Source organism: Chelonia mydas, chromosome 10 (genome assembly GCF_015237465.2).
Source record: "Chelonia mydas isolate rCheMyd1 chromosome 10, rCheMyd1.pri.v2, whole genome shotgun sequence".
Taxonomy (NCBI): Eukaryota; Metazoa; Chordata; order Testudines; family Cheloniidae; genus Chelonia; species Chelonia mydas.
In genome coordinates, this window is record NC_051250.2 from 30853522 (window position 1) to 30881441 (window position 27920).

Genomic DNA, 27920 nt, shown 5'->3' on the forward strand with positions numbered 1-27920 from the left:
CTTCTGACTCTCTTTTTCTCTGTTGCATAGTTAGATCCTGCATTGGCTTTGGCATGGTCACAGTGAAACAGCAGGCCTGGCTTCAGAACAGCTTGGGTATCTGGCTGTCTTCCTGGTATTGGATATTTGCATCTGCTGTTTGACCCACCTGGGTGAAGGGCATTCCCCTACCAGCACTCTGTGTGTAAATGAAATGAACTCCTCTATAAATTTTTTAAAATTTGACTCTGTATATGAACTGTGTAACAGAGTGCGGGCTTTTAAATATGAAGTGGGTAAAAAAAAATTGTCAAGTATGACTTCTTACAGTTTCCCATGACAAACAATGTTTATATCAAATATAGTTTTATATCAGAAAAACATCCAACCTTTGAATATTGTTTGATGAAGTGTAGGTGGTCCTGTAACTAAGGCCTGTTAGTAGGAACCATTAAACCTACATGGACTTCATAAAGCTTTTTTGTGTTCTCATGCTTCCAGGAGGCAAACCAGGGATTGATAGCATAAATAAAGATATGTGGTGTGGGGAATATGATGTGTAGAGATAATCTGGGGAAGTCATCTGGGTACTGTGCATACATCACTATGTTTGTGAAGTACTAATGTGGCTCAAAGGCTCTGCTGAAATCTGTATGGGATTTATCAACTTTTAGAAAAAAGAACAGGAGTACTTGTGGAATATATAGTAAGAAGATAGATATACACACACACATATACAGAGAATATCTTAATTAATTAGCCTCTTACTCCACCTTTTCATATTCTCTGTATGTGTATATATATATATATATATCTTCTTACTATATGTTCCATTCTATGCATCCGATGAAGTGGGCTGCAGCCCACAAAAGCTTATGCTCAAATAAATTTGTTAGTCTCTAAGGTGCCACAAGTACTCCTGTTCTTTTTGCGGATAAATGTTGGGTTTTGAGTCCAAATTCAAAGACTATTCAAAAATTGAATTGCATCTATCTTTTGTAAGACCTTAACATAAACAACTTGATTTTCCCTCAAACGTTGCTAAAATCTAGTGTTTTCTGTGATATTTCTGGATACAAATGTCAGTGTTCATGAATTTCATATGTTGAATAACCTTCTTTTGTTTTAGGAGGAGTAAATATGATATCCTTATGGAGAAGCTCTCAAGTATGCTGAGCACTCGACCAAACAAAATGGAAAAATTGGGGAATCTGAGGGAAGAATTGGTGAGATTATCATTTGCTTTCAAGTTCTCAATTTGCTGTTAATGAAATCCAAAAATTCAGCATTACAAGCAGAATTGGTCTGTATAATGAGAAGTGTTAGACAACCTTATAATACTTCCCATTAAACAGACCTGTTTTCCGTTGCTTCAAAGTGCCAGACTTTAACTTCTCAGGCTGAAATTTGCAGTGTCAGGTATCTAATTCAAAACAAACTTTAGAAAGTTTCAGACAAAATGGCTCAGCCATTTCCAAGAATGAGGTATAGGGAAAATGTTGTTTATCATATTAAATAAACAACCATTTATCTGAGAATCTCTAGCGCCCCAATGTTCTGGAGCAAGGACTTGACATTTAGAAGTGAGTGGCCTTTGTGTCAGGGAAGTGCTTTTTGCTGGTATGGTGAAAATGTACTCAAATTTGGCCAGGTTTTAAGCCTCTGAAAAATCTCAGTCCACATATACTAAGTAGAGACCTGTTGGAGTTTCACAGCTGCATTCTCCAAAGACTCATCTGCAGTGAGCATACACCTACCCAGGCTGAAGGGGCTAAGCAGGGTTTTCTCTGCCATTGCCACTCTTGGCTGATGCAGGTTGGGCTGGGGTGGAGCCAGGCACTGGAAGTAAGAGCCTGTGTTCTTAGTGCTCCTTTTTCTGGGCCCAGGCATCATGAAGGAGTAAGCTTTCTGAATTGAGTGCAGAAGGGACAAGAACCAGACCAGAGGGAGTAAACTGGGACATGGAACCTGGGGGAGACTGGGACTTGGAGGTTGGCAGATGGGGAGAGAAACTGGGAGTAAAAGTTGGGGGGAGGAATAGGAGAAGACTGGCAGATTGACAACCGGTGGGAGAGGGGTGCGGTGGGACTGGGACGGGAGCCCAGAGAGGCAGACTCGGATTGGAAGGTAGGCCTCTGCTTCCCCCACCCCATTGGGAGCCTCTGAAGCTGCATAGCTGCAGTGAGCAGCCTCCTAAGGTGCCTGCTCTGAAGATAGGCTTGGGGCTACCTTTATCCCCACTCCTGAAGGAAGGAGAGCAGTGGGAGGGGAAGGAGCTCTGTGATCCTCTCTTCCCTGTTTCTGGGAGCAAGGGGAATGCAGATCACTTTCCCCTTCACACTGGGCCACAGTGTTTTGTATGGACTGTGGGGTTCCTCTGCTGTCTTCTATGTTGCCTCCAGCTGGTAGCTGAACTCCTTACGTCCCATTAGTCACTAGTTTCTCATCTTCCTTTGGCTGCTTCAACTCCATTTGGGTCGTAGGGAAGTCAGGAGCTAGTACGTGAGGGGCTGTGAGAAGTGCCCCAAGATTGCCTTAAAAAGGTTTATTACATCAACACTTTTACTTTTATCAACCAAACCTGTAATCTCATAAATATATATATATGAAGTTAGTTTGAAAGGATCTATATTCCATAAACCCATGTTGATTGGCATTAATTATATTACCCTCCTTTAATTCTCTGTTAATCGAGTCCTGTATCAGCTGCTCCATTATTTTGCCCAGGATCAATGTGAGACTGACAGGCCTATAATTACCCAGGTCATCCCATCTGGCCTTTTAAAATATTGGCACATTAGCTTTCTTTCAGTCTTCTGGAACTTCCCTGTTGTTCTAAGACTTCTTGAAAATCAGCATTAATGACCCAGCCTGCTTCTTGGCCTGCTCTTTTAAAACTCTTAGATGCAAGTTATCTTGACCTGCTGATTTTAAAATGTCTGTCTTTAGTAGCTCCTGTTTAACATCCTTCTAAGATACCAGTGGAATGGAAAGAGTGTTATCAGATGATATGACTGCATCATCTGTTCTTTTCCCAAATATAAAATATAAATATTTATTGACCACTACTTCTGTTTTGGCATTATTATTAATTCTACCATTTCCATTTAGTAATGGACCAGAGCCATTGTTAGGATTCTTTTTGTTCCTGATGTGCATAAAAAAAACCTCCTTCTTATCCTTAACTCTGCTGGCCATAGAGTTCTCCTTGTGTCCCTTTGCTTCTCTGATCAATTTTCTACAATTCCTAGCTTCTGATTTACATTCACTACTATCAACTTTCCCTTTTTTCCATTTGTAATATATTATTATTTTTGATCTTGACAGTTCTGAATGGAGAGGGCAGAAGCAGGATTGAATGGAATGAAAGATTTAGTTGAGGACTAGGACGTTTGAATAAACTGAACACAGTGGAAGAAAGGAGGCAAGGGATGGTAATTAGAGGCAGATGTGATAATAGGAAAGCTATTTTCCAAGACAGATAATGGAGAGCTTGTAGATAGGGAAAGACGACCGGGTACTAAAAACCAGGTAAATGAAAGAGAAGAAGTGGGATCTAAAGTCCTGGTCAAGGGGCTAGAGGCATATAGTAACTGAGTCAAGCACCTCAGGGGCAGAAAGATGTTTCTCTGTTTACATCTCTATGAAAATCAAGGGTTTAGCTTCTATTAGCTTCCTGATTTGTAGGGAATGCTCCTTAGAATAGTGACATCCTTTTCATTTCTCTTTACTGTTACTGTTATTGTAGGGTCTCTGTGAAAGAACATTCAAACGTCTGTATCAATATATGATGAACGCTGGCCTGGCCAAAGTATTATCTACCCCGTTACAGGACATTCACCCTGATGGCGGACCCTATAAAACAAAGAAAGGTAATTGCAGCCACATATTTATTATGTACGTGCTGATGTCATCAAGTCTATAAACTAACGAAAATCTTAAATTGCAGAATGTTTAAAGGTAAAGCTTCCTTTACATCTCAGGTATATATCAAGTTATAAATTTGCTAGTACACAACACAACTCACCTGAAATAATTATCCATTCCAGGGATATATTGAGCATTAAACAATTAACCAGGGATTAGTGGGATTATGATATGATTAGTTAATGTACTAATGTCATCCTTCCTTGTGTGCATTAGTTTTAGACCCAGGAAAGATTTTCTATCAAATACCCATTTTCACAGTGTGTATTTTTCCCCAATATTTTTCAGTCTGCCATTTGTGTTAACAAATCTGACCATTCCCTAGATGCACAGTACTAAGTTTTCCACTGTTTCATGGATGCAAAAGGTAAACTTTTAAGAGTTTCTTGTCCATATATATTGTTATCAAGAGAGCCTTCTGATGGCTGTGACTAATGCCACATCATTTTCCTGAGTCTGCACGGGAAACCTGAAACAAATCTGTTGGTTTAGTCCTGGTTCCAACACTGTGATGTTTCATCCACATTATACATTTTAACCATATTACAACAGCTCAAAAGATAGCTGTGTTGTAACCAGGTTCCCTGAGTCTATTGTTTTCATAGAGTAGAAGGGCTGTAAAACTTCAAGGGTGGTATTACATTTTGATAGATAAAATTATTACAGTTAATTACTTTCTTTAGAAGACCCAAACATTTGTTAGGTGATTATCGGAGCAAAAGGACAGTGTCTTTGAAGAGATTACAATCTAAATTGGTTTTCTGAAGAGATGTATCTCACAGGATCACCATTCAGACACCTTCTTGCACATAGTTAAAAGTTCCCTAATTTCATATTATGTCCTTTTATAGGACCATTTTCACATCCCCTCAAATACTTCACTGTTTGAGCCCTAGGGATATCCTATGTTATCTTTGCAGATGAGCAGGAGACCTTTCCATCTGTATCCATGGTTTAAAACCTCAAGGCTGTGAGAGTTTCCATCAGGCCCATATGCAAGTGCCCAGTTCCATTTGTAGTAATTCATTAAGATACTTAACTGGAATGTCATTCTGTTTGTCAATGCTGAGAAAAATGAATTAACTTATTTTTCATGTGGATCCCTCCTTTTCACCCACAGATTTTGTTCAGTTATTTTACTAACCAGTAGTTTCATGTGTTCTCAGGGACTGATGTCATGGTCCGATGCCTCAAACTAGTGAAGGAATTTCGAAAGAAAGTGGATGATTACCATGATGAGGAGGAGGAAGAGATGATCACAAAAGCTGTCCAGCCTGTAGATATTGTTTATGAGCGGGATATGCTTACGCAGGCTTATGAGCTAAGTAGGTAATGTAATCAGGTTCTGTGTGTGTATTCAGTTCATATATTACCTGCATGAAAATTAACTGAATGTTTTCTTATTGGCTTAATTCTGAAATTGTCATTACTTTGTACATTAGATTCTTGTGCACATCTGTGAAATCAGAAAAATAATTACTTTCTCCTACACTTCGTCTCATCTGTTCAGAGCAGGATTGTCTTTTACAATGTGTGACAGTGTCTAACACATTGGGCACTTCCCTGTCCCAGTTTTGTTTGCCTCTAGGGACTACCAGGATATAAAAATGAGATGACTAAGGCTTGTTATGAACTCTCAATATCCTAGTCGAAAGGAGTGTGGGTGCTTAATGATTAACAAAGCTTCCTTTATTCAAAATGTCAATTTGGCATTGGAGTAAAATAGTTAAGAAAAATGAGCCAAGAGTTTTAAACACTTGCTAAAAATCTCTTCCCTCTAACAGATTAATTTTTGATCTCTTGGGCCCTCTCTACACTAGGATATACGTTGTTTAAAAATATTGCTTAGCCAGATAACATTTTTAAAGGAGGTTAAATTCAGTCCATACTATTTTTTAAAACATGTTAGCTAATGTTTTTAAATATTGCCTATTTTTCTAGGTTAGATGTGGCTTTGCCTCTTTGTCGTCACTTACACTAGTTCTCCAGTCCAAGCCTAGACAGGATTTGAACTTGTAATGGGGGCGGGGGAATGTCAGGACTTCTGTATCCATCTTAGCAGTGGTGGCTGGTGCCCAGAGTAACTGTTGGGGCTGAAAGTAGCAAGCTGCCTCAATTGCCATCACCTCTGTCCCTTCTCTGTGAATTGTTTATATTTTCAAAGTGAAAAAGTGGGGTGGGGATGGGATCACACAGGAGCATGCTGATGGGGAATAAAGGAGGTTGGTGGGGAAGAAAAAGGGCTGCCCTCTACCTTTTCCCATCACTTTCCCTTTCAGAGTAAAAAAAACCCCAAAACTCGACACCTTATAGTAAAGAGCGGGGTGCAAGAGCAGCCACTCCTTTGCTGCTCTTAATCCTGGCCTCTCCCTTCATATCTAGCGCCACCCTAGTGTCCTACCTACTGCTTCACCCACACTGTCACTTATTAAATGGCTTTGTTCCCCTGCACTCAGCCTGGTGTAAACGTCAATGGAGGTCAGTTTTATGATTTTCCAAGGTACCAGTCAGATTTTAAAACTGAAATCTGATAAACTAGATTTCAATTTGATCAGTATTATAGGCAATGTTAGATGGAATCTAATAGATTAATAACCCCTTTTTATTGAGTCCAGGAAGCGTTGGTTTACTAATTTAATGACAGGTTCTTTTCAGGTTAACTTTTATCTTGGACAGTACTTCTCAGAGCAGTACACTTGGTTTCTCTTAACCAGTCAACAATGTATTAATTCACCCAGAACCACATTAGTATACAGTCAACAGTTCATCAATCAAGGGTAGACAAAACCAGTGTTCTAGGCCTGTACCGAGCACAACAATATAATCTTACAAGCAATTGTCATAGACTAGGGTTGAGGCTCAGCAGTTACATTAATGCAAATCACCAAAATTTCTTATAGCATTTACTTGTTATCATCAGTTGTGTAGTATCTAATACACTTATCACAATTCCAGTATTTCTTCAAGGAGTAAGAATGTGTGTGTCTGTAAGGCACTTCTAAGTGCCTGCTATTTGAATGGTTTGGTCTCAAAGCAGACAAGTACAGAATATCAAAAGGAATTACTTAAAATTATGGTTCATATCTCTCTTAGGCCAATTTGCTTGGACTTACAAAGCCCAGCATTAGGGATGTAAATACTGTTTAAAAAGTTAACCATTTAAACAATTTAAAATGTCGTTTAAACAGTTAACTGATTAAGCCTCTGTGGTGAATCCCGCTGACCAGCGTGGCTGGGGCTGATCCCACCGGCCAGCACAGCCAGGGCCACTGCTCCAGCCGGGAGGTGCTGCTCCGGTCGGGCAGCGGGGCCACTGGTGTGCTGTGCTTCCAGGGGCCATTGGAGAGGGTCACCTCTCGATTTCTGTTGGACACATGCCAAATAAGGGTTCAGACTTCAGCTCTGTTTCTCTGCTGCTTCCATTGGCATCCAGTAGATGGCATCTGTGTACAATGCATTTCTTCAATCCTTTCCTTATTGGTGGCTTTTTCTGTTTGATTAATTTCAAGGATTGTATTTCAGTATTAGCCCATATAATTAGTTGGATTTCTGCTCTTTTTAAGCAATTTCTTTTAATAATTCAAAGGTATACCCTAGTTTATATATTTCAACATCTTCCTTGTGCATACAATTCCGTTTACTTCTAGAATGCAACATTTATTTACAATGAAAACCAACAAAATCCCTTATCTTCCAAAGACCAATGGACATACGCCATACATTCTTTGTCTATAAGTATTTCATATTATATAGGGCTTACAACACAACAAGAGATGCTATCCTCCTATAGAGAGATGTAGATCTGACTCACGGGGCACACAAACATGCAGCTTCTAATTTGGGGTGAAAGGCACATTTTTGGTACAAAACAGATAATGCATGGTATATTTGACTTTAAGGGCAAACAAATGTATAGTATATCATTTGGGCGCGAAAAATTTGGTTTGGATTTTTTTGAGGTAACAGTTTGCCTCATTTGACCTTCAGTCTCACAGCAAGTTGTATCTTGGTTAACTCGCAACTTCCCCACCCATCTGTTGATCCATTCAGTGCACAGTGGGCAGCTTTTCGTAGGACAACAGTGTGTTACCCTGCTTGCTAACTTTTTAGAGTTCTTTTTAGCTAGGTTGGGAGAAAGAGGTTTTATCCATACACACGTTATGAGATATTCTGGCCCAGGCAATTAACAGTACTCTGATTTAGCAATTTAGTTTCTATTTGTGTGGGAAATTGTGCAAGTCTATCTTGATCCCAGAACATGAGAAGGGAAGCATCGAGGAATGAGGAAACTATATAAAGGAATAAAGTTGCTATTACATGGGATGAAGATACATGAATACATCTTCATTGCTGGGATTAGGAGAACGATGGAACCCTCCCTTGAACAAGAACAGTTCAGCTTTAGTAAAGAATGAGGAGCTACAAATGCCAAGTTGGTAATTCAGCAGGAGAGAAGTGGCTAGAGTACCAACAGGAGAGCAACAGTTTTGAAGCTTCAGTTAAGGATTCTGCACTAGACTGTGGATCTGTACCCTTCTCTTCCCCTTTTTGGTACTTTCCTTTCCTTTTTCACATATGCCTAGACTTCCATAACATCGGACCATTGGGTCTTACAGGCCATTCAGGAAGAGTATACCCTCCAATTCCATATTATACCCTCCCCCACCACTACCGTCCCTATGTCTCTTGAGGGACCAATCTCCCGTGAGTTGTGTGTCCAGAAATACTATCGCTACTGGAGTTGGGAGCAAAAGAGCCAGTCCTCCTACTCTTCAAGGGAAAAGGGTTTTATTCCCTCTGCTTTCTTGTACCCAAAAAGAAAAGGGGCTAGAGCCCCATACTGGACCTCAGGTTCCTTAACACCTCCATCAGTACAAAATTCTGCGTGGTGACTTTGGCATGTATCACACATTCATTAGATCTCATGGACTGGTTCAGTACCCTCAGTTTGCAAAACACCTTTTCTTGTTGGAATACCAAGAAACTTCTTCATGTCCATGTACTACACAATCATTATCAATTCAGGGTTCTCCTGTTCAGCCTCCTCACTGCTCCTGGTGTTTACAAAATGCCTGTTAGTAGTATCTGCCCATCTCCAGCATCAAGGTATTTGTATACCCATACCTCAACGATTGGTTAATCCGCAGAAGATCAGTTCAGCAGGTCTCCAACTCTATAAAATCAACCTTACATCTGTTCTCAAACTTGAATCTAAAGTGTGGTGTGGAGAAAGTGAATAAGGAAGTGTTATTTACCCCTTCGCATAAAACAAGAACAAGGGGTCACCCATTGAAAATTAATGGGCAGAAGGGTTAAAACAAACTATAAGGTAGTACTTCTTCACACAGTGCACAGACAGCTTGTGGACTCGTTGCCATGGGATGTTGTGAAGGCCAGAAGTATAACTAGGTTCAAAAAGGAATTAGACACATTCATGAAAGATAGGTTCATCCATCGCAATAGCCAAGATTGTCAGGGATGCAGCTCCATGCTCTGAGTGTTCCTAAGCCTCTAACTGCCAGAAGCTGGGTCTGGATGAATCACTCGATGATTGCCCTGCTCTGTTCATTCCCTCTGAAGCATCTGGCATTGGCCACCGTTGGAAGACAGGATACTGGGCTAGATGGATCATTGGTCTGACCCAGTATGGGCATTCTCATGTTCTTATGCTACCTTAATATAACAAATCTTGGTGATTTCCTGAACTATCTTTCTATTGCTTATGGCAGTGCTTCAAAGGGAAAATCAGTCTCCTCTCAACAATGATCTAAATGGATCATGGAGTGTATAAAAGTTTCCTACCTTATTAACAAACTCCAGCCTCCAGCCAGAGTAACTGCTCATTCTGCTATATCACACACAGCCTCAGCAGTGTGCTTGAGTAGGATACCAATTGCTGAAATTTGCAAAACAGCAACTTGATCTTCATTGTATACTTCTTTCCAAGCATTATTCCTTGGTATCAGCTTTCAGAGCAGATGCACAAATGGGAAGAGCAGTCCTGCAATCTCTGTTCAAATGAGCTCTGAGTTCCCATCACCTTGATTTCTGAATTGCCTGTTAATCACCATGAGGGGAAACCATGTGCACAGGAACTCAAGAAAAAATGGTTACTTATAGTAACTGGCTTTTTAACATGTTCTTTGCATGTGGATCCCATGACCCACAGCACATCCCCACAGCTCGGAGACTCTTTGAGAGTCTGGACGGCAAGAAGGAACTGAGGGAGTGAGCAGGGTCACGCTGCCCTTTGTCCTTAGGAGAGGGGGTGCAAGGACACAAAGGGTGCACGCATGACCCCTTAATGGACACTGCTTTTTAAGTTTCCGAACTCCTGTGCAAGGGGTGCTACCACACCATGAGTGGGATCCACATGCACAGAACATCTTGGAGAAGCACAGTTCAGTTACTTACCTTATAGTAACAGTTTCTTTTCACAGCTAACCACTCAAGTTAGATGGGGTGGGATCTGAGTTACTACAGAGAATTCTTTCCTGGGTATCTGGCTGGTGAATCCGACCTTAATATCTATGAATCTAAGTTAACCTGTCAAATTTGCACAGGCAGACTTAACTCTGCCCATTGTGCACGTGCATTATGGTGGTCTTTAACTAAATTAGCACATACTATTTCACAAATATAATGTAGTAGAAATCTTTTTTACAGCCTTAGATATGCATATTTTATTGTACAACACTGTGTATTATGTGTATGACAGTGAAAACGATTGATAGTAGCAAGTGTCGAAGAAGACATTCTGATGTATGTTTGAAAATCTTATGCTTTTAAGACAATGATATTCAAGCTGACAGCGGTTGTTCAGGCTGGATCTGATAGCCTCCGCAGCTCAGCCAGATTGTTTCAGTATGAGGTGATTCCTGTAAACTTAAGTTTTAACTTCTTTCCCCTCCCTAAAACAGTTGAAAGTAGGGGAACCAAAGGAATTTCTCAGGCAGAAATTCGATCGGCTATGAATGTGGGGAAGCTAGAAGCACGGATGCTCTGTCGTCTTCTAGAGAGATACAAAGTTGTCAAGGTAATGTCTTGTGGATTAAAATGAGATTAAAGACAGGGTTGCAACTACCATCACTGTGGAAATAAATTAAATATAACGTAATGGTCACTTTTATCTCAAAAAAAGAGAGAAAATAGAAGGGATTTGAAGATGGGCGGTGAAAAAAGAGACCTGTAGAAACTATAAAGATTGATTTCAGAGTAACAGCCGTGTTAGTCTGTATTCGCAAAAAGAAAAGGAGTACTTGTGGCACCTTAGAGACTAACCAATTTATTTGAGCATGAGCTTTCGTGAGCTACAGCTCACTTCATCGGATGCATTCATCCGATGAAGTGAGCTGTAGCTCACGAAAGCTCATGCTCAAATAAATTGGTTAGTCTCTAAGGTGCCACAAGTACTCCTTTTCTTTTTATAAAGATTGACTGTTCCATTTAGAGGGGAGACAGATAAGGGATAGCATATGCAAAATAATGAATGGGGAAGGCAGTGTTTGAAAAATTAATTCAACATCAACAACATAGATTTTTAAAGTGTTTAGGCGTTGTTGTGCTCAGCGTTGCAACACATGACTGATTTGGTAGCCTAAATCTCATTTCTGAAATGGATTTAGGCACTTAGGAGCCTAAATTCCATTGATAGTTGGGATTTAGACTCCTAAGTATCTAAATCCCTTTTGAACATGAGATTTAGGCTCCTAAATCAGTTGGGAATTGCGACGTTAAGTGCAGCCATGCCTAATACTTTTAAAAATCTAGTCCTAAGCTTACTTGCCAAGCTGCAATACACAAATTCCCCAAGCCATGCCCCTCCTTGCCCAGGCCCTGGTTAGCTGCCCCAATACTTAATTTACCTGTACATGGTAGGAGACAGAAAATGCTGGCTGTTTGAAAATGGCACAGGCTAATCTAGATGGGAGAGTAGGAAAGAAGTTATGGAAATTGAGTTTGACCTCCAGAATTCAAATCCCTTCCAGCTGACTTCAGTATGTATCCCATAATACACAGGGAGAAAAGTCCTGGAATGTGTAGAACCCAGAAGTGAAGCAAATCACCATGTGATATTCACCCATAATGGTGCACAGTCCCCATGTAGACACAGTGACATGTATTGAATCAGAAAACAGTTGATAGTGTGTACACAATCAGTGCATACAATCTAATATGAAAAAACTCAGTGCAAGATAAACCCTCCTGTGTAGATAAAGCTTTAGTAGCTTTTACTGAGGGACCTTGTCAAAAGGCCTTTTGTAATTTAAATAAATTGTCAGCTGGTTCTCCTTTATCTGAACGTATCGCTAAAGTAACAAAGAATTCTAAGAGATTAGTGATATATTATTTTCCTTTGAGGAAGCTATGCTGTTAAACCCTGTCATACCTTGATCTTCCAGGTTTTTTATCATTTTAACCAATTACCATATAAAGCTTACTGGACAATAATTGCCTCGATCACCCCTAGAGCCTTTTTTAAGTATAGGTACGTTTGCTACCCTCCAACCCTTCTGTATAGCAGTTGTTTTAATAAGATTGCATGTCGTGGCCAAGAAATTGGTAGGATTTAAAAAAACAAAACATATTCCCAGGATTCATATCTAGAGTTACTTTATATAAGATTAGAAAAGGGATATAAACATGCTTCAGGACATAAACCAACCATTCATTGATTGGGTTGGGGTAGAGGTAGGAAGAAATTCCTTAAGTATTTGTTCTGGGCTTTTCTACACTTGAAGCATCTGGTTCTGGCCACTGTCAGACCAGATAATGGAGTAGAAGGACCCCGGGTCTGATCCAGCCTTGTAAGTCCCATATTCCAGCAACTTCACACAGAATTATGGTTCTAGAAGAGTATGCATCAAACTGATTAAGAAACAAATATCTTGGTTTTGTTCAGATGTCTGTAATACAGAATAAGAGAAAATATATTGTGGTATGTGATTATCTACGCAGGATACAGAATTTTTGTGTAAACGGAATGTTTCTCTGTTTTCCATGAGCTGCAGACGTGGCCCGCCTAGTTGTTTAAGAATAGAGATTAAAGCTTTGGGAGGTGGGGCTTGGAGGAGGAGGAGGAGTTGAGAATCTGAGTGGTCAGAGGACAAGGATAACGGAGGGGGAAACGGAAGCATTTGCCAAAATAATGACTTTCAATCCTCTTAGGGATTTATGGAAGATGAAGGTCGGCAACGAACAACAAAGTACATTTCACACGTTTTTGCAGAAGAGAGTGATTTAAGCCGTCAGTTTGAGAGGGAGAAGGCCCGGAGTGAACAGTTAGCGACAGTTAGCTTGGCTCTAGTGCATGAAGACTCCCTGCCTGAGGAAGATCTGTCTCCTGTAGAAGAAGACACTTTCCTCTCAGAATCAGATAATGAGGAAGAGATGAAATACAACAAGAAACGAGAAAAAGGAGTGAAGGCCAACTCAGATGCACTGCTGAAATTCAGCTTCCGAGATGGCCCCCATCAGTCAACACCAACTAAAGGTAGGGAATGGTTCTCTGGGGAGTCTGGCTTTCTCATGTAGGTTTCCTTTGAAGAAAATAGAGAGGACATCAGGTTTGTTTAAAAAAAAAACCTCTTCTGCAGCATTGCCTGCACCCTGTTTGTGTTTGGTGTTCTCTCCCCAAAACTTACTATATTGTTGGGGGGCAAGGGTGACACATTCGTTCCTAACCCCACTCTCTCTTCCTTCTGCTGGGGACTTGGAACAACTTCCTTGCCTAAGGTTGCTAGACTCTTGGGAAACTGGTGTAGGGGTGGGGTACAGGTGCTTCTTCTCAGTTCCCTGTGCACTCCCATCCATCTCTCTAATGAGCTATGGGAAGGGGTCACCTGACCTGCCATAGATTTATGGAAAGGCTGCAGAGGTGCATGTTGTGAACTCCTGCTCTTTTCATGCTCCAGGGGAGGTTCCTCTCAGGCAAGACAGTCTTTGACGTGGGAGACAACCCCCCGTTCCCCCCTTTCTTCAGGCAGCAGCTGCTGACCAAGCTAATCCTGCCCCCTACTATCAGGTAGGAATCTACCTGGAGAGTCTTCTACCTGCAGTCAGGGAGTGGGGGGAAGCATCATCACCTGGAGGATGTAAGTTTCCAGAATTCACTCAAATAATATTTAAATTTTTAAGACTGAGCATAGCTGTTTACTCTCCCTGAGCCTCCCTGTTTCCTGCAATGGCCTTATTGGATAGAAGATGCTTAAAGAGTATAGCCGGAGACACTTTAAGCGAACCTGTCTGCAGGCCTGGGCTAGGTCCCTGTCATCTAGGGAATGGCTGGGCATGGGAAAAACCTGTAGGAACTGGACAATGAAGTGGTCAGCCTAACTGGACTTCTTTGTGTTCTTAAATTAGGCTGCAAGTTCCAAGCCACGAAGACCCTGGTGAAGAAGCTGCCTTCCCCCCGCCTTCTTGAAGATCCTGATGAGCTCCCAGATGGCTTTGCAGAGGAGGATTCTAGTTTGGACACTATAAAGCAGGAACCTAATCTCTCTCTAGGCACTCATTCCATAGATGAAGAGGGGGATATGGCTGTGATTGAAGAGGTCAGGCTTGAAGACCCCAAGGTAAGATATTATGGCTTGATACTTGCTCTCTTGTTGGTACAGCTGCTTGAAGTATGAGAATTCCTGCAACATTGGGCAGGTGACCCTCTGACTGACAGTTTTCTACTTTTCATAGCAAGACCTCCAGCTACAATCCCTTTGTTTCACATTGGTTATTTTGTCCCTCTGCTTTCCCATCTCCCTGCACACATTCAGTCTGGTTTTGTTTAAAGGTTATCAGCAGCCTAGTTGAGTCATGCAATTCAAAGTTTAGGGAATGGAATGAGAGGATGAAACTGCATTCATAAGAACTTCCTCATTGTCAGTCTTTCATCTTTGGGGGCTTGGGAAATGCCACTCCTTGCTTGCACACAGAGCAGACTTCGTTCTTCAGTCGCTATGCACATTGATCACCACTTGCCTAAAACATTCAGAAACAAGCATAGCCAAATGCCATAGGGCTAAAACGGAGTGAGATTTGTAGGAAGAGCTAGCATGTGCTAGACCTAAAGTCATCCTGTAGTTTGAGTGGTAGAGATCTGTGCTGAAGGTTCAAGGTTCAAAACCTGATGGTGATGCATGATATGGGCATGGTTATTGCAGTTTGGTGGAAGTTAGACTAGTTGTTTAGGACACAAGCTTCAGACATGGGAAAGTTGGGTTCGGTTCTCTGCTCCACCAGACTCCCTGTATGACCTTGGGCAGGTCACTTAGTCTGTGCTTCAGTTCCCATCTACAAGATGGGAATAAATAGTACTGCTCTGCCTCACCAGGATGCTGAGAACATGACACATTAAAGTTGAGAGAGACTCAGATATTATGGTGATAGAGGGACAGATAGGAACTCCTTGAGTTTGTACAGACTGAATTTCCTCTCTCCATGCTCTTCACTAGAAGAACGCTGAGCAAAAGAAGGAAAAGCGCTCCAGAGCCACTGCAGTGGAGAGATCTCATGAAACATACCGGCTACTAAAGCGCCGAAATCTCATCGTAGAAGCTGTCCGAAACCTCCGCTTAATCGAAAGCTTGTTCACGTAAGACAGGGTCTGAAAGCTGTTTACTTGTTTAGTGGGAGCCTGAAGCATTATGGTAGCACAATCACTGCTTTGAAACGTCTGTGCACTTCATTACATGGTGGTTGATCCTGGTTTCTTGTCGACAGCATGTTCTGTACTGTAGGAATGCAGGTATTTACAGTTTAAGAGTAACTGCACTTTCTGACCCCCTCCGTGGTCTGCTCAAGGAATGCCCTCACAGCCTCTAGTCCGTCTCCCTACTGACCAGAGGTATAGGTTTGCAGCCCCCTTATTCTTCACTGTGTTTATCCCAGCAGATCTGACAAAAGTCCAACCCCTGCACTTCACTTTGTCTCAGAGGGCTATTAACGGTGTATGTCAGCAGCTACAAGTAACGAGAGTTCTGTCAAAGCACAGTACATTTATTTTGGGATAAGTCTGACACAATAAACATACAAAACAATAAAAGGTCTAAATGTGTATATAAGCTTCTTCGAGTGATGGTCCCTAAGAGTATTCCACATGTGGGTGAAGATGCATGCCATGCGCTTGAGTCCGGAAGTATTTCTTAGTAGTGTTAGTTGACCCACACATACATAGTGCATCTCCTCATGCTCCCAGCTGAGCGTGTAAGAGGTAGTGTGGGTTGACGCCTCTCCATTTCCCTCTTACTGCCGCATTGCCTGAGTCGGAACCTACTGTTCCTTCATGCTCTTTGTTTTCTAAGCATGACTTACTTCTGCCTACCTGTAAATAGTTTGTACATAGGTTTTCTTAGTGTTTAGATCAGTTTTAGTATAATTAGTTTAGTTCTCTTCCCCGTTCAGGGACTGCATTCTGCCCCCTCACCCCTGCCCAGGACTATGCCCTGAATTCTGGGCTTAAAAAACTGTTTCCTGCCTGCACTCCTTCTCTGTGAGCAGTGAGCACCAGTGGTGCCTCTACTGCCTGGGTGAGAGACACATTGCAGCTGACTGCGCCATCTGCAAATCCTTCTGCCCCAGACCCAGGAAGCCCACGAGCCCTGCCTTTGAAAATATCTGATGAAAGAAGCGATGAGACCCAGGGTGCATTGAATCCAGGCTTGGGAGATCCCCCTGTACAGCACCCCTCCAAGCATACATGACATTTAAAGTATCCTACTACATTTGAGCTAATGCCCCATTGAGATGTATGAGGCAGTTTGCAGCCCTGAGCAATTGTTTCGGGGTTTGCAGATGCAGCCAGAAATCATTGCCATGGTGCACACTCCTTTCACATTTTCAAGTTATTCTACACAGCCATACGCATTAAACTTACCTTTGTTAAAATGAAAGCTGAGATTCTAGAAAACAGGATGGCAACCTCAGAAGAAGTGCTGAGTTGTTCTTATGGCACAACCTAGCCCAGTTCAAGTCTCAGTTTAGTTACTGGCTTAAAACCAGAAAAAAAAACTTTCCTACATTATGACATCAGGCACGTACCACACTGCAGTTGCTGTATCTTAGCCACTGTTTCTAAACACGTCACAATTTAAGTTTGCCAGAGGATGCTGGTGACTAAATGTTCCTTTCAGGCAGTGACAAACGGAGCTTTCAGATGTGGGTTGAGCAGCCTGTGGCAGATTTGGTGCAAGGTTAAAAATAGAATTAATTTTGACCACAAATTCACTATAGATTTTGCAGCTGTAAGCAGCATGGAAATGTCACTGCAGCTAAGAAGTGTAAGATGCTGTTTCATGTTCTAGGCTTCAGAAAATGATCATGGATCAGGAGAAGCAAGAAGGTGTTTCCACCAAATGCTGTAAGAAGTCCATTGTTCGACTGGTACACAAGCTTTCCCAAGAAGGGCTCCTCAGATTCTATCGCACAACGGTCATTCAAGATGGCATTAGCAAAAAGGTAACTTGTTGCTCTGAGTCTTTGCTGCTGGGAACTGTGGCAGCAAAACTTGCTGCTTATACTGCGTATTATCAAGCTAGTCTTGGCCATTTTTTAATTTAGAACTAAATGACGTAACAGACGGGTAGAGCTTTCAGCACATTATATTAAATATTCTCCAGTGTTGACACCCGTCAGGTCTTTCTTGTAGAAATACTTTGTTTTATTAGTAATACCCCAAAAAAGCTACCCAGAGACTACACTCAGCAAGCCAAGACTCCTCCTGATTAGTGCTTGGAGCTTCCCATTGTCACTTCTCTGGTAACTGGCTGGTTGCTCCCTCTCAGTATAGTTCAGACTGTCAAACAGTTCCCCTTTTTAGCCTTCTCTTGGAAAGCAAGAGCATGTGAAAACTTCATAAATTAGCCTTTGGGATTGAATTTTCCTAAGCTTGATCTTCATCCAAAATTGTCTGTGTTCTTTAATGTGGCGGTTCAATGATGAGACAGAACACAGATTTATTCAAGCAAGCAAGCTGGTCAGCTGAAATGGGCTGCTGCCTGTCAGCTTTCCACCTTCTCCTTTATTATATTTCTCCCCCCTGCACATTACCTACTTTCACCGCAAAGGAATGCATGACATTGATTAATATTCTTGTTTTTCAGCTTCTATCTACTACATTCTTAATTCTCAGGCCTTAAGGCCAAGCCAAGGAAGCTTCCCACGATTACTGTCCTTTAATCAAGTTCCCACCTTTAATCAAGTTCCCAGGGTTCATATCTGGTCCTCGTCCTTGGACGGAGCAATGTGTTGCTCCTACACAACAGTCAGGGTGTGCCCTGACCGTTTGCAGGTGGATAGGACCAAACATGAGCCCTTCATCTCCCCCTTTTTGTTTAATTATACTCGGCCCTCTCATGGGAGCCGGCAATTTGCTTTTGCGAGCAATTTAACTCCCAAACAGACAAGGACATAACTCGGGGAGCTTGCCAGGGCGTATCTCTACAAAGCCGTAGCAAAGAGGGAATACATTGTACACAGCAGCAGCAAAAAATAAGCCCAATGATTATAAACACAGCATAACCAAAAAGTTGTCGCAGCCAATCTAGAGATGGCTTGTACTAGTGCAGTTAACCACACGCGCACAGGTGACATCGTTGGCCCCGGCCGGGTACGGTGTGTGGAGGGATATAGCCGTGTGAGGCAAGGTATAGTGGGCCGGGCCCCAATTAGCCATGCCAGAGTACTGGGAAGAGAAATTCGCGTAAGCAGCGAGCATCGTCTCATTCCCTATCTCCTCAGGGTGATGACATACTGGAATAAGGCATGTACCTAACAATTCTCCGGCTTCTACAGAATTAGACAAGCAAAAGTGGGTAACATTTGCTATTGAAGCCAATCTTTCCCATATGTTATACGTCATTCGGGCCCGTAACGGGGGATGCGCTTCCGAGCCAACCCCTACAGGAAATAGCAGGCACAAAAGGCATACAATCAGTACAGAGTTAGCAGTGATTTGGGCGAGAATCGCCACAAACAAAGTCTCAGGAGTCTCTGGCTGTTGGTTTGCTGCCAGTCTTCGTTGAGCCGCCGCGACCAATGCTTTTACTGCTCCCCATGTCACGGGCTGGCTTGGGGCGCTACGCCTCTTCCGTTTCCGTCCCGCCGTTGTTGACCCGGGAGGCACCGCGTTCTCCTCCAAGGTCAGCTGAAACTCCGGTATGGGGTTCGGCAGCCCCTGGCGCCATGCCATGCTGTTTCAGTGCCGGTCGCACACACCGGGCTGGAACCCACAACGGTCCTGCAGGGAGAGACACCGCAGCATATCCCCGACCCCAAGTGATTAGAGGTACTGGGCCCAGCCACTGCGGATCAGGCAGCTGACGGTAAAAGACACGCGGTCTTTCCAGTACCTCAGATTTGTGAAAATGCCGATCCGCGGGGGTCTGCTGATCTGCGTTCAGCGTTAAGTTATTTAAAGTAAACAAAAGGATATGCATTTGTTGTTGAATGTCTCCTAAGGTTCGGAGACGCAGCTCCCCTTGTTTTAATTGTTTATCAAGCAAGGTTTTGAGCGTGCGATTGGCACGTTCAACAATGGCTTGGCCCGTGGAATTATAAGGGATCCCGTGTTTAAGGCGGACGTCCCATCGGGCACAAAAGGTGGAGAGGGCTGTGGAGCAGTAGGCTGGGGCGTTATCTGTTTTAATCTGGCTTGGGCGACCCATAACAGAAAAACAGGCTAGCAAATGGTGAATCACTTTGGCAGTGGCTTCCCCACGCTGCGGGGTTGCCCAGAGGAATCCCGAATAAGTATCAACAGAAACATGTAAAAAGGAATAGGGGCGGAGTTGTGGCACATGAGTGACATCCATTTGCCACAGCTGATTCGCTGCGGTACCTCTGGGGTTAACGGCATAAGAAAAGGTAGGGGCGGCAGCGGCACAGTGGGGGCAGGAACGAACAATGGAACGTGCATGATCAGTAGGAATGTGAAACTGCCGGGCCAAAACAGAGGCAGACTGATGAAAAAAGGCATGGCTTTCAATGGGGTCAGAAAAAAGAGAATTTACCTGACCACGTAGCGCGCGATCGGCGCGCGCATTGCCCTCAGTGAGTGACCCAGGCAAAGGGGTGTGACTGCGAATGTGAGCAACAAAATAAGGAAAATTACGAGTGGAGATAAGATATTGCAAAGACAAAAATAGGCGAAGGAGGTCCGCATCGACCTGAGGGGTAATGAGGGCAAGGGGTAAATGATCAATCACTTGATAAACATAATGGGTATCCACAATTAAATTAAAGGGACAATCAGCAAAAAGTTGAAAGGCCAAAATAACAGCAGCCAGTTCCGAGCGCTGCGCGGAACGCTGAGGCAGTGTAAAACGAGAATGCCAGCGAGGGGGGTCACCGGATTGATAGGTGACAACACCTCGATGTGGAGAGCCATCAGTAAAAAGAGTAACAGCAGAAACAATGGGTTGAGAGTGGCTAAGACGATGAACAATTAGAGGCACCTTTTGGGTAATTACCAACCGAGGATCTTTTGGGGGATTATAAGAAATTTCTCCCACATAATCACAAAGAGCAACCTGCCAAGCCAAAGAGGTGTGGCACAAGGAATCAAATTCACTACGGGACAAGGGGAACACAATGTCAACTAAATCAGTGCCAGTGAGTTGCACTGCACGGTGGCGGGCTTTACGAACAAGATCAGACAGGGCATCTAGATAGGGGTAAATATTCCGAGGAGGAGTGGAGGAGAGGTACAGCCACTCTATGATAGAGACGGCTGTATTCGTACGGGGTACAAACAGAGCCGCAGTGGGCGTATGAGGGGTGGCAAGAAGAATCAACCGTAGGGGACGGACCTCAGGGGGTCTGTCCACAAACTGCTGACTCAATGCTGCATTAATTTGTCGAATGCAGGCAATGTGCTCTTCAGTGATGGCAATAACTGCACCCGGTGCCCGGGCTCCACGTAGGAGCTCGAACAACGGCTGCAGCATTGAGGTGGGGAGACGAAAATAGGGCCGAATCCAATTTAAATGACCCAAAATCTGTTGTAATTTAACAAGGGTTAGGGGTTGAGGTAGAGTTAGTGCCGGACGAACCGGAGCAGCATAGGTTTGTAAAACCTTATGGCCGAGGTAGTGGTAGGGATAAGAGCGTTGGATTTTTTCTGGTGCCACCAACAGGCCATTTTGGCCGAGAATTTGAGACAAAGATTCAATCTGTTGTTCCGTGACCTGGGGACCACTAAGCAAAATGTCATCCATATAATGGTAGACCTTTAGCGTAGGGTACCGGGCACGAAAAGGGGTGAGGGCCCGATCCACAAAAAGCTGACACAAGGTTGGACTATTTTGCATTCCCTGGGGTAAGACCTTCCACTGATACCTTTGAGAGGGTTGCTGATTATTATATTGTGGCACCGTAAACGCGAATTTTTCGCGATCTTGTGGGCAAAGGGGGATGGTGAAAAAACAATCTTTTAAATCTAACACACAGAGCTGATCGGTTTGAGGAATTAAATTTGGATTTGGTAAGCCAAACTGCAAGGGGCCCATAGGTTGGATGCGTTTATTTATTTCCCTTAAATCATGTAACAGCCGCCAAGCACCAGATTTTTTCTTAATAACGAACACCGGGGTGTTCCAGGGACTAGTAGAGTACTCCAAGCGCTGTGCCTGCAAATGCTGCTGCACAAGCGAATGAAGCGCTTTCAGTTTTTCTAGAGGGAGGGGCCACTGGTCAATCCAGACGGGCTCTAAGGATTGCCATACCAAGGGTAATGCGGAGGGCAATGTGGGTGAGGGAGGGTTTTGAGCCATCAGATATTAATATCGAGGGTGGTGTCCAACTTTGTAAGTAAATCACGGCCCCAAATATTGAGGTGGACAGGGAGCACAAAAGGGCGGATAGTAGCAAGGGTACGGCCTCCCGGTTTAGAGACCGTGACCCACGACAAACTCTGTCGCCCGGGTTTACTACCCCCGATCCCCCACAACTCTTTAGAAGGAACCGTAGGCCAACTAACCGGCCACTCCGGATCACGAATCACCGTAACGTCAGCTCCAGTGTCCACCAGCCCTGTGAAGGGAACATCATTTAAGAGAAGTGTTAACTGAGGTTTCGAGGGGCGGACTGACATTGTCAGAGCAACAAGTGGAGAGGACGTGCTGTGAGACGGCGAGTGAGACAACATTGATCCAAAGCCGCCTCCGCCCCGAGCTCGATCCTCGGCAGCTGGCACCTGATAGGGGACTAAAATCAATTGTGCAATTGACCGTCCACGCGGGAGCGACTGTGGAAGATGAGTCCACACCTGAACCTTAATAATGCCGGTGTAGTCGGCATCAATGACTCCGGGGATGACAAAAAAGCCCTGTTTCCCAGCATGAGAGCGAGGGAGAACGAGACCCACAAAGCCGGCAGGGAGAGGTCCCGTCACCTGGGTGGGTATGGCGCAGACCTCCCCTGGCAGCCGAAAATCAGTGTCCTCCTGCATGATCAAATCAAGCCCTGCACTTCCAGCAGTCGCCGCCCTCATAGAGTCTATGGATTTTAAGGCAGAGGAACGGTTGTCTGAGTGGGAAACACCCCCGTTTGGCCCTGGGTTCGGGGGGTACCCGCTGCGCGGTTTCCCGACCCGCTACGACACTGATTAGCCCAGTGATAGCCCTTTCCACACTTGGGGCACTTCTTTGAGGGTCGAGCGGGTGCCTTTGATGAGCGGCACTCCCGCTGAAAGTGACCCTCCTTACCACAGTGGTAACAACGCTTCCCTGCCCTCCCGGTTTTTCTCAGGGCGGCAGCCAGAACTCCAGCCTTATGGGCTTGTGTGCCGATGTTCTGGCACGCCCGTAGCATGTCTGAGAGCTCTAAAATGCCAGAGACTTGCGCCGTCTGGAGAGCACGGCGGCAATCCTCATTCGCATTCTCAACCGCCAATTTTAACAGGATCTCCTGAGCTGCCGCAGCGTTATCTACCTGTCGGAGGATAGCCTCCTGCAATCTGTTGGTAAAATCCAGATAGGACTCTGATGCACCCTGACGGATACTGACAAAGCTTTTTGTAGGCTTGCCTGAATCCGGCACCTTCCGGAAAGCATGCTGGGCGCAGGTGGAAATGAGGGGGAAGAGGGCCTGAGGGAGTTGAGTCTGCACCTCAATGGTAACAAACTGTCCCTCCCCTGCCAATTGCTCATAAATAACATTAACACCTGCTGCTCTATGAATCTGGGCCTGACGGTCCGCCTCCTGCCGATACTCACTGACCCAAATAACATACTGACTGGGTGACAGCATCATGCGCATCAGCGCCTTCCAATCCTCAGGGATCAGGGAGTACCCACTACCTAGCCCTTCAATGAGACCACGCACAAACGTGCTAGTCAGACCGAACTCGCGAATCGCTTTCTTTACCTCTCTAACCACCGAGTAAGGCAATGAAACCCAGGTTCCCACCGGGTTGCCCTGGTCGTCATTCTGCCAGGTCACCGGACAAACTGAGACCAGCTCAGCCAGCTCCTCTGCTGTAAGATCTGAGCGAGTCTTCGCTGCGTGAACCATTTGTTGCACCAGCGAAAGCCTCTGAGCAGATGCAGACGACCCCGTGGGGGGCCCCGAAGCATGGGGTCCTAGGGGGGGAGGGTAATCACACACCGGCTCCGGCGGGGAAGGTAAGGGAGGCGGTGGTAAAAAAGGCACTGGGGGCGAAGCAGGGAGAGGGATGGCTGCAGGAGCCGACGGCGGTGGCGGAATTGGCAGTCCCTCTATTGGCGCGAGAGAAGGTTCTTCCGAGGCGACACACTGTGTTGCATCGGTAGGAGGGGGGGTGACTGCAGGAGCCGACGGGCGTGGCGAGATCACCAGCCTCGCGACGGAGGGCCTGTCCGAGGCGACACGCTGTATCGCATCGCGGCAGAGGTGCCAGGCATGTAAAGCCTGCACGGGCGCCCGAGGTTCTTCATGCAATGTCTGGCCCAAACGCTCCCAGTCCGCTAGCTTAAGGGTTCCGGCTTCAGGGTACCACGGGCACTGGGCACTCACCTCCTGTAACAGGAGAGTGAGTTCTCGAGTGGGGCAGACATGCTGAGCCTTACGCAGCAAATACTGTAGCTCAGTGCGATGTTGCACTTGCAAAGCAGAGAGGGAACTTCCCATACTTACCACAACGAAAAATACTCACCGGGATCCACGAAGTGGATGAGTGACGCGTCTGAAACCCTTGCCGGGCGAGGTGAGTGCTGAGGGCCCCACGTTTGGGCGCCAGTTGTGGCGGTTCAATGATGAGACAGAACACAGATTTATTCAAGCAAGCAAGCTGGTCAGCTGAAATGGGCTGCTGCCTGTCAGCTTTCCACCTTCTCCTTTATTATATTTCTCCCCCCTGCACATTACCTACTTTCACCGCAAAGGAATGCATGACATTGATTAATATTCTTGTTTTTCAGCTTCTATCTACTACATTCTTAATTCTCAGGCCTTAAGGCCAAGCCAAGGAAGCTTCCCACGATTACTGTCCTTTAATCAAGTTCCCACCTTTAATCAAGTTCCCAGGGTTCATATCTGGTCCTCGTCCTTGGACGGAGCAATGTGTTGCTCCTACACAACAGTCAGGGTGTGCCCTGACCGTTTGCAGGTGGATGGACCAAACATGAGCCCTTCACTTTAAGTTGAAGCAAAATCTCTGCATCTGTTCTTGAGTTTCATGGAGGTAAAAACAAATTCTTTAATTTGAAATAATTATTGAAACTTCCTTCACACAACTCAAACTGGTGCTTGCTACGTAAACAGTCCTCAGTGAGGAGATTTGCACACAATCATGAGTGAAAGTTACTGTTTGATAATCGTCCACTGAAAATTACTTGCTGTGCACGCACAGTAGAAAGTTTATGAAATCTGAGTGCCTGACCTGAGAGAAGTCCTCAAGGTGCACTCCTTTTAATATGAATTTGTTGGTCTTATGGACTTCTGAAGTCTTTCATACACTTTTCAGCCTGTTACTAGCATTCAAAGCCAGATGGGACCATTGTGACCATCTGTTCTGATGTCCTGTATAGCACAAGCCAGAGAGCTTCCACAAAATAATTTCTAGAGCAGAGCTTTTAGAAAAACATCCAATCTTGATTTTAAAATTGTCAGTGATGGAGAATCCACCATGTCCCTTGGTAAATTGTTCCAATGATTATTTACTCCCACTGTTAAAAATTTACACCTTATGCTGCCCTACATGGTTATGTTGCCCTATATATATTTAAGATGTTTTTAAAAATTATACAGGTTTCAGCAGTTGAGGCAGTTTTAATTGCTTTTTCTGTCTTTATTTTGTTCTTAAAAACTTAGGAAATATTTCTAAATGTATATGGTTCTCAAATGTAGTATGGGCCCCACCTACCTGTTCTGTTCCTTCATCTCCATCTGGAATATCAAGCCTTATGGGGGGCTCAAGTCTGAGGGCAGCTCCTGTTTCCTCTCTTCCTCTTACGTAGTTGATTCCTTGTCCCTGGGTCAAATCCTGCTCCTGCTGAAATCCAGGAGAGTTTTGGCATTGACTTCAGTTGGGCCAGGATTTCACCCTGGCCTCAGCTGCTTTTACAGGCTGCTCTTTACAGTAAAAAGTCCAGACAAAGCAGCTGGAAACAACCGCACCAAAGTCCAAACGCACCAGCTGATCATGGACCATCAACAAGTGATCTGAAGATCACAGCTTGGGAACCATTAACGTAAAACATAAAGTATGTGCAGGGCATCAGATAATTCTGCTTTTGTATGGTGATTAATTTCAATTTGTTCTGAATCAGTATAAGTAAATCTCCGTACACTCTTCTGTTTTTACTTTGTTGTACAGGTAGAGTTTGTAGTTCACCCTTCGGTGAATCCTAATGACCCCCTGGTAAAAAGTGCCATTGAGCAAGTGCGTTTCCGGATCTCCAACTCAAGCACAGCAAACAGGCAAGTACTGTCTACAGTTCAGTGACTCCAATATTTGCAGTCTGAGATTCCTGTAATTTCCATCCTGTTTGTTCATTTCCTTAGTTGTGCCACCGTATCATGCATAGGGCTATTCTATGTTATGTCCTTGAGTCTTGTTTTATTATTTATCTCTACATTTGTCTGTGGCACACCTGGGTGGGATAGCTGAGCCACTCACAAACAGTGATGAATTTTTTGAAGTATTAGCTTCGCTTTGTTTGGAGAAACTGCGGCACAGAAATTTGAGACTTGCTGAAGATCATGCAGGAAGTCTAATAGAGCCAGAAATAGAACGTGGATCTCTTGAATCCCAAGCCTTAACTCAAAGACTAACCTTGTAAGCCTGGCAGTTTTGATTTTTCAGCAGGTCTGTCTGATATCAGCCTCACTTGCTCTAGCAAGTCTTAGGGACAGGCCCCAATTAGAAATCATATGTCTAAAGAGTAGGTTGTTGTAAAGAGGCATGTGAAGTCTGCTTTCTGTTTTTTGTTTGAAACTATGAATGTCTCATGCCAGATATACTTCACTAGCTCAATGGTTACCTGTATCCTATTGTTTGAATACAGACAGCCTCCCCCTGATTGCTTCTTGCACATTTACAAAATCCAGACCAAGAGGATACTTGACAGCCTCTTGATTGCCTCCCTCCCTGGTCACATGTATTCAAACAGAGTCCAGCCTATGCCAGCGCATGAGGGCCACTGCTTCCTACACACACACCCTTCGGGGGTCATGAAATACCTGATGGCTTCCTGACTGATTCAGAAATAGTAGGGAAAGGACATCTCTCCTGACTTCTTCTCCCATCACCTGGGGACCACTTCCTCCACATACATGTTACTAGGAGGGGGGCCCTTCCTGCTAGCTTTCATGACACACCATTACCCAAGGGCTTTAGGTGACCCAGACTGTCAACTGAGGCTGGAGGTTTCCTCCTCAACACTTCTCACCCCTTGCGTGGGGAGGACTGATTCCTGGTGCTGCTTTCACATTCGAGACTCACATTCCATTTAGATAGCAGGCTCACACATCTGTTCAGTGAAGGAGTCATACTTCACAATCTTAATCATTCCTCGCTTACAGCTGTTGTCTCCTACAACATATGAAACTGTTACTATCCTTTGGAGAATCACAGCCTCAGGCAGCAGCACCTCTTGTTGCTCCCTGCACACTCTCCCCTTTTGAAGCTTCTAGCTGATGCTCCCTGTGTTTGGAGTGACTTCTCTCTTGTAGCAGTCATAAGGGGTTGTCCTGGTGGCATGATGTTCTGTGCAGCCCACTCCATTGTCCATTCAGGGAAATCCTTTTGTTCTTTGTGAATAGACCCACATCTTTCACCAGGAGACCCCCCACTATTTCCCTCGTGAGAGCAAACATGCAAAACCCTTTTCCTCAGTAATGATTTGCAAGGAGAGGAGTTAGTCTTGGTTTTGTATGAAGATTTTCTTGCAGAACAGTGACTGTCACCTTGGCTGGTGATTGTTTGCAGAATTAATTATATTAGTGCCTGTTGACTTTACCAATGTACCAATTTTCCTGTGTGGTTTTTATATAGGATTAAAGTTCCCCAGACACCAACACCCCAAGAGCATTTAGAGGAAGATAGTCTGGGGCAAGAGACTGCTGCTGTATCAGGGGAAATGCAAGGAACCTCTCCCTCTAATGCTGAAAATAATGGTCGGGCAAGGAAAACTGATTTGAAAATGGGCATAATGCAGCTAAAAAATTATCACCCTGTTACAGGTAAAACTAACTTCTACTCATCCGTCAAATAATTCAGACAACTGGAGAAACTTTTCCATTTCTCAGATACAGGGTGTGAGAGATCCTCACACTTAAGATTTGTGTCCTAGAGTGAAATTCAGGTGGGAACTTCCTAGGTTCAGTGTACCAAAGCCATTCGTAGTGAAATGTAGCCCGTGGTGCTCCAGTAGTTCCTATGTGATGTGACTGCAGTTGGGAAAATGTTCCCATAGGTGGCTATGCCCAGCTCTTCATCAGCAATTAAAAACCCCCTCTCCATCTACAATCACCAACAGGGATGCTAAAACTATAGCTCAGTTGGTCACTTTCTATAATATAGGGATTTTTTATGTAGCTATTGC

General features: G+C 44.1%; 1 protein-coding gene across 2 annotated transcripts in view; it reads left to right on the plus strand.

Moving 5' to 3' along the window:
- GTF3C1 (general transcription factor IIIC subunit 1) overlaps window positions 1–27920 on the plus strand; it is an 85874-nt gene that overhangs the window by 13106 nt on the left and 44848 nt on the right. The window contains exons 5-14 of one of the 2 annotated variants that reach the window (XM_037910887.2): window positions 1109–1205; window positions 3728–3851; window positions 5073–5231; window positions 10827–10942; window positions 13075–13399; window positions 14269–14480; window positions 15354–15493; window positions 17202–17355; window positions 25691–25794; window positions 27371–27558. In XM_037910887.2, coding sequence (XP_037766815.1) covers window positions 1109–1205; window positions 3728–3851; window positions 5073–5231; window positions 10827–10942; window positions 13075–13399; window positions 14269–14480; window positions 15354–15493; window positions 17202–17355; window positions 25691–25794; window positions 27371–27558 — 1619 coding nt within the window. Of the gene's footprint in view, window positions 1–1108; window positions 1206–3727; window positions 3852–5072; window positions 5236–10826; window positions 10943–13074; window positions 13400–14268; window positions 14481–15353; window positions 15494–17201; window positions 17356–25690; window positions 25795–27370; window positions 27559–27920 lie in introns of those variants that run through there. The other variant, XM_037910888.2, reaches the window with a different exon arrangement.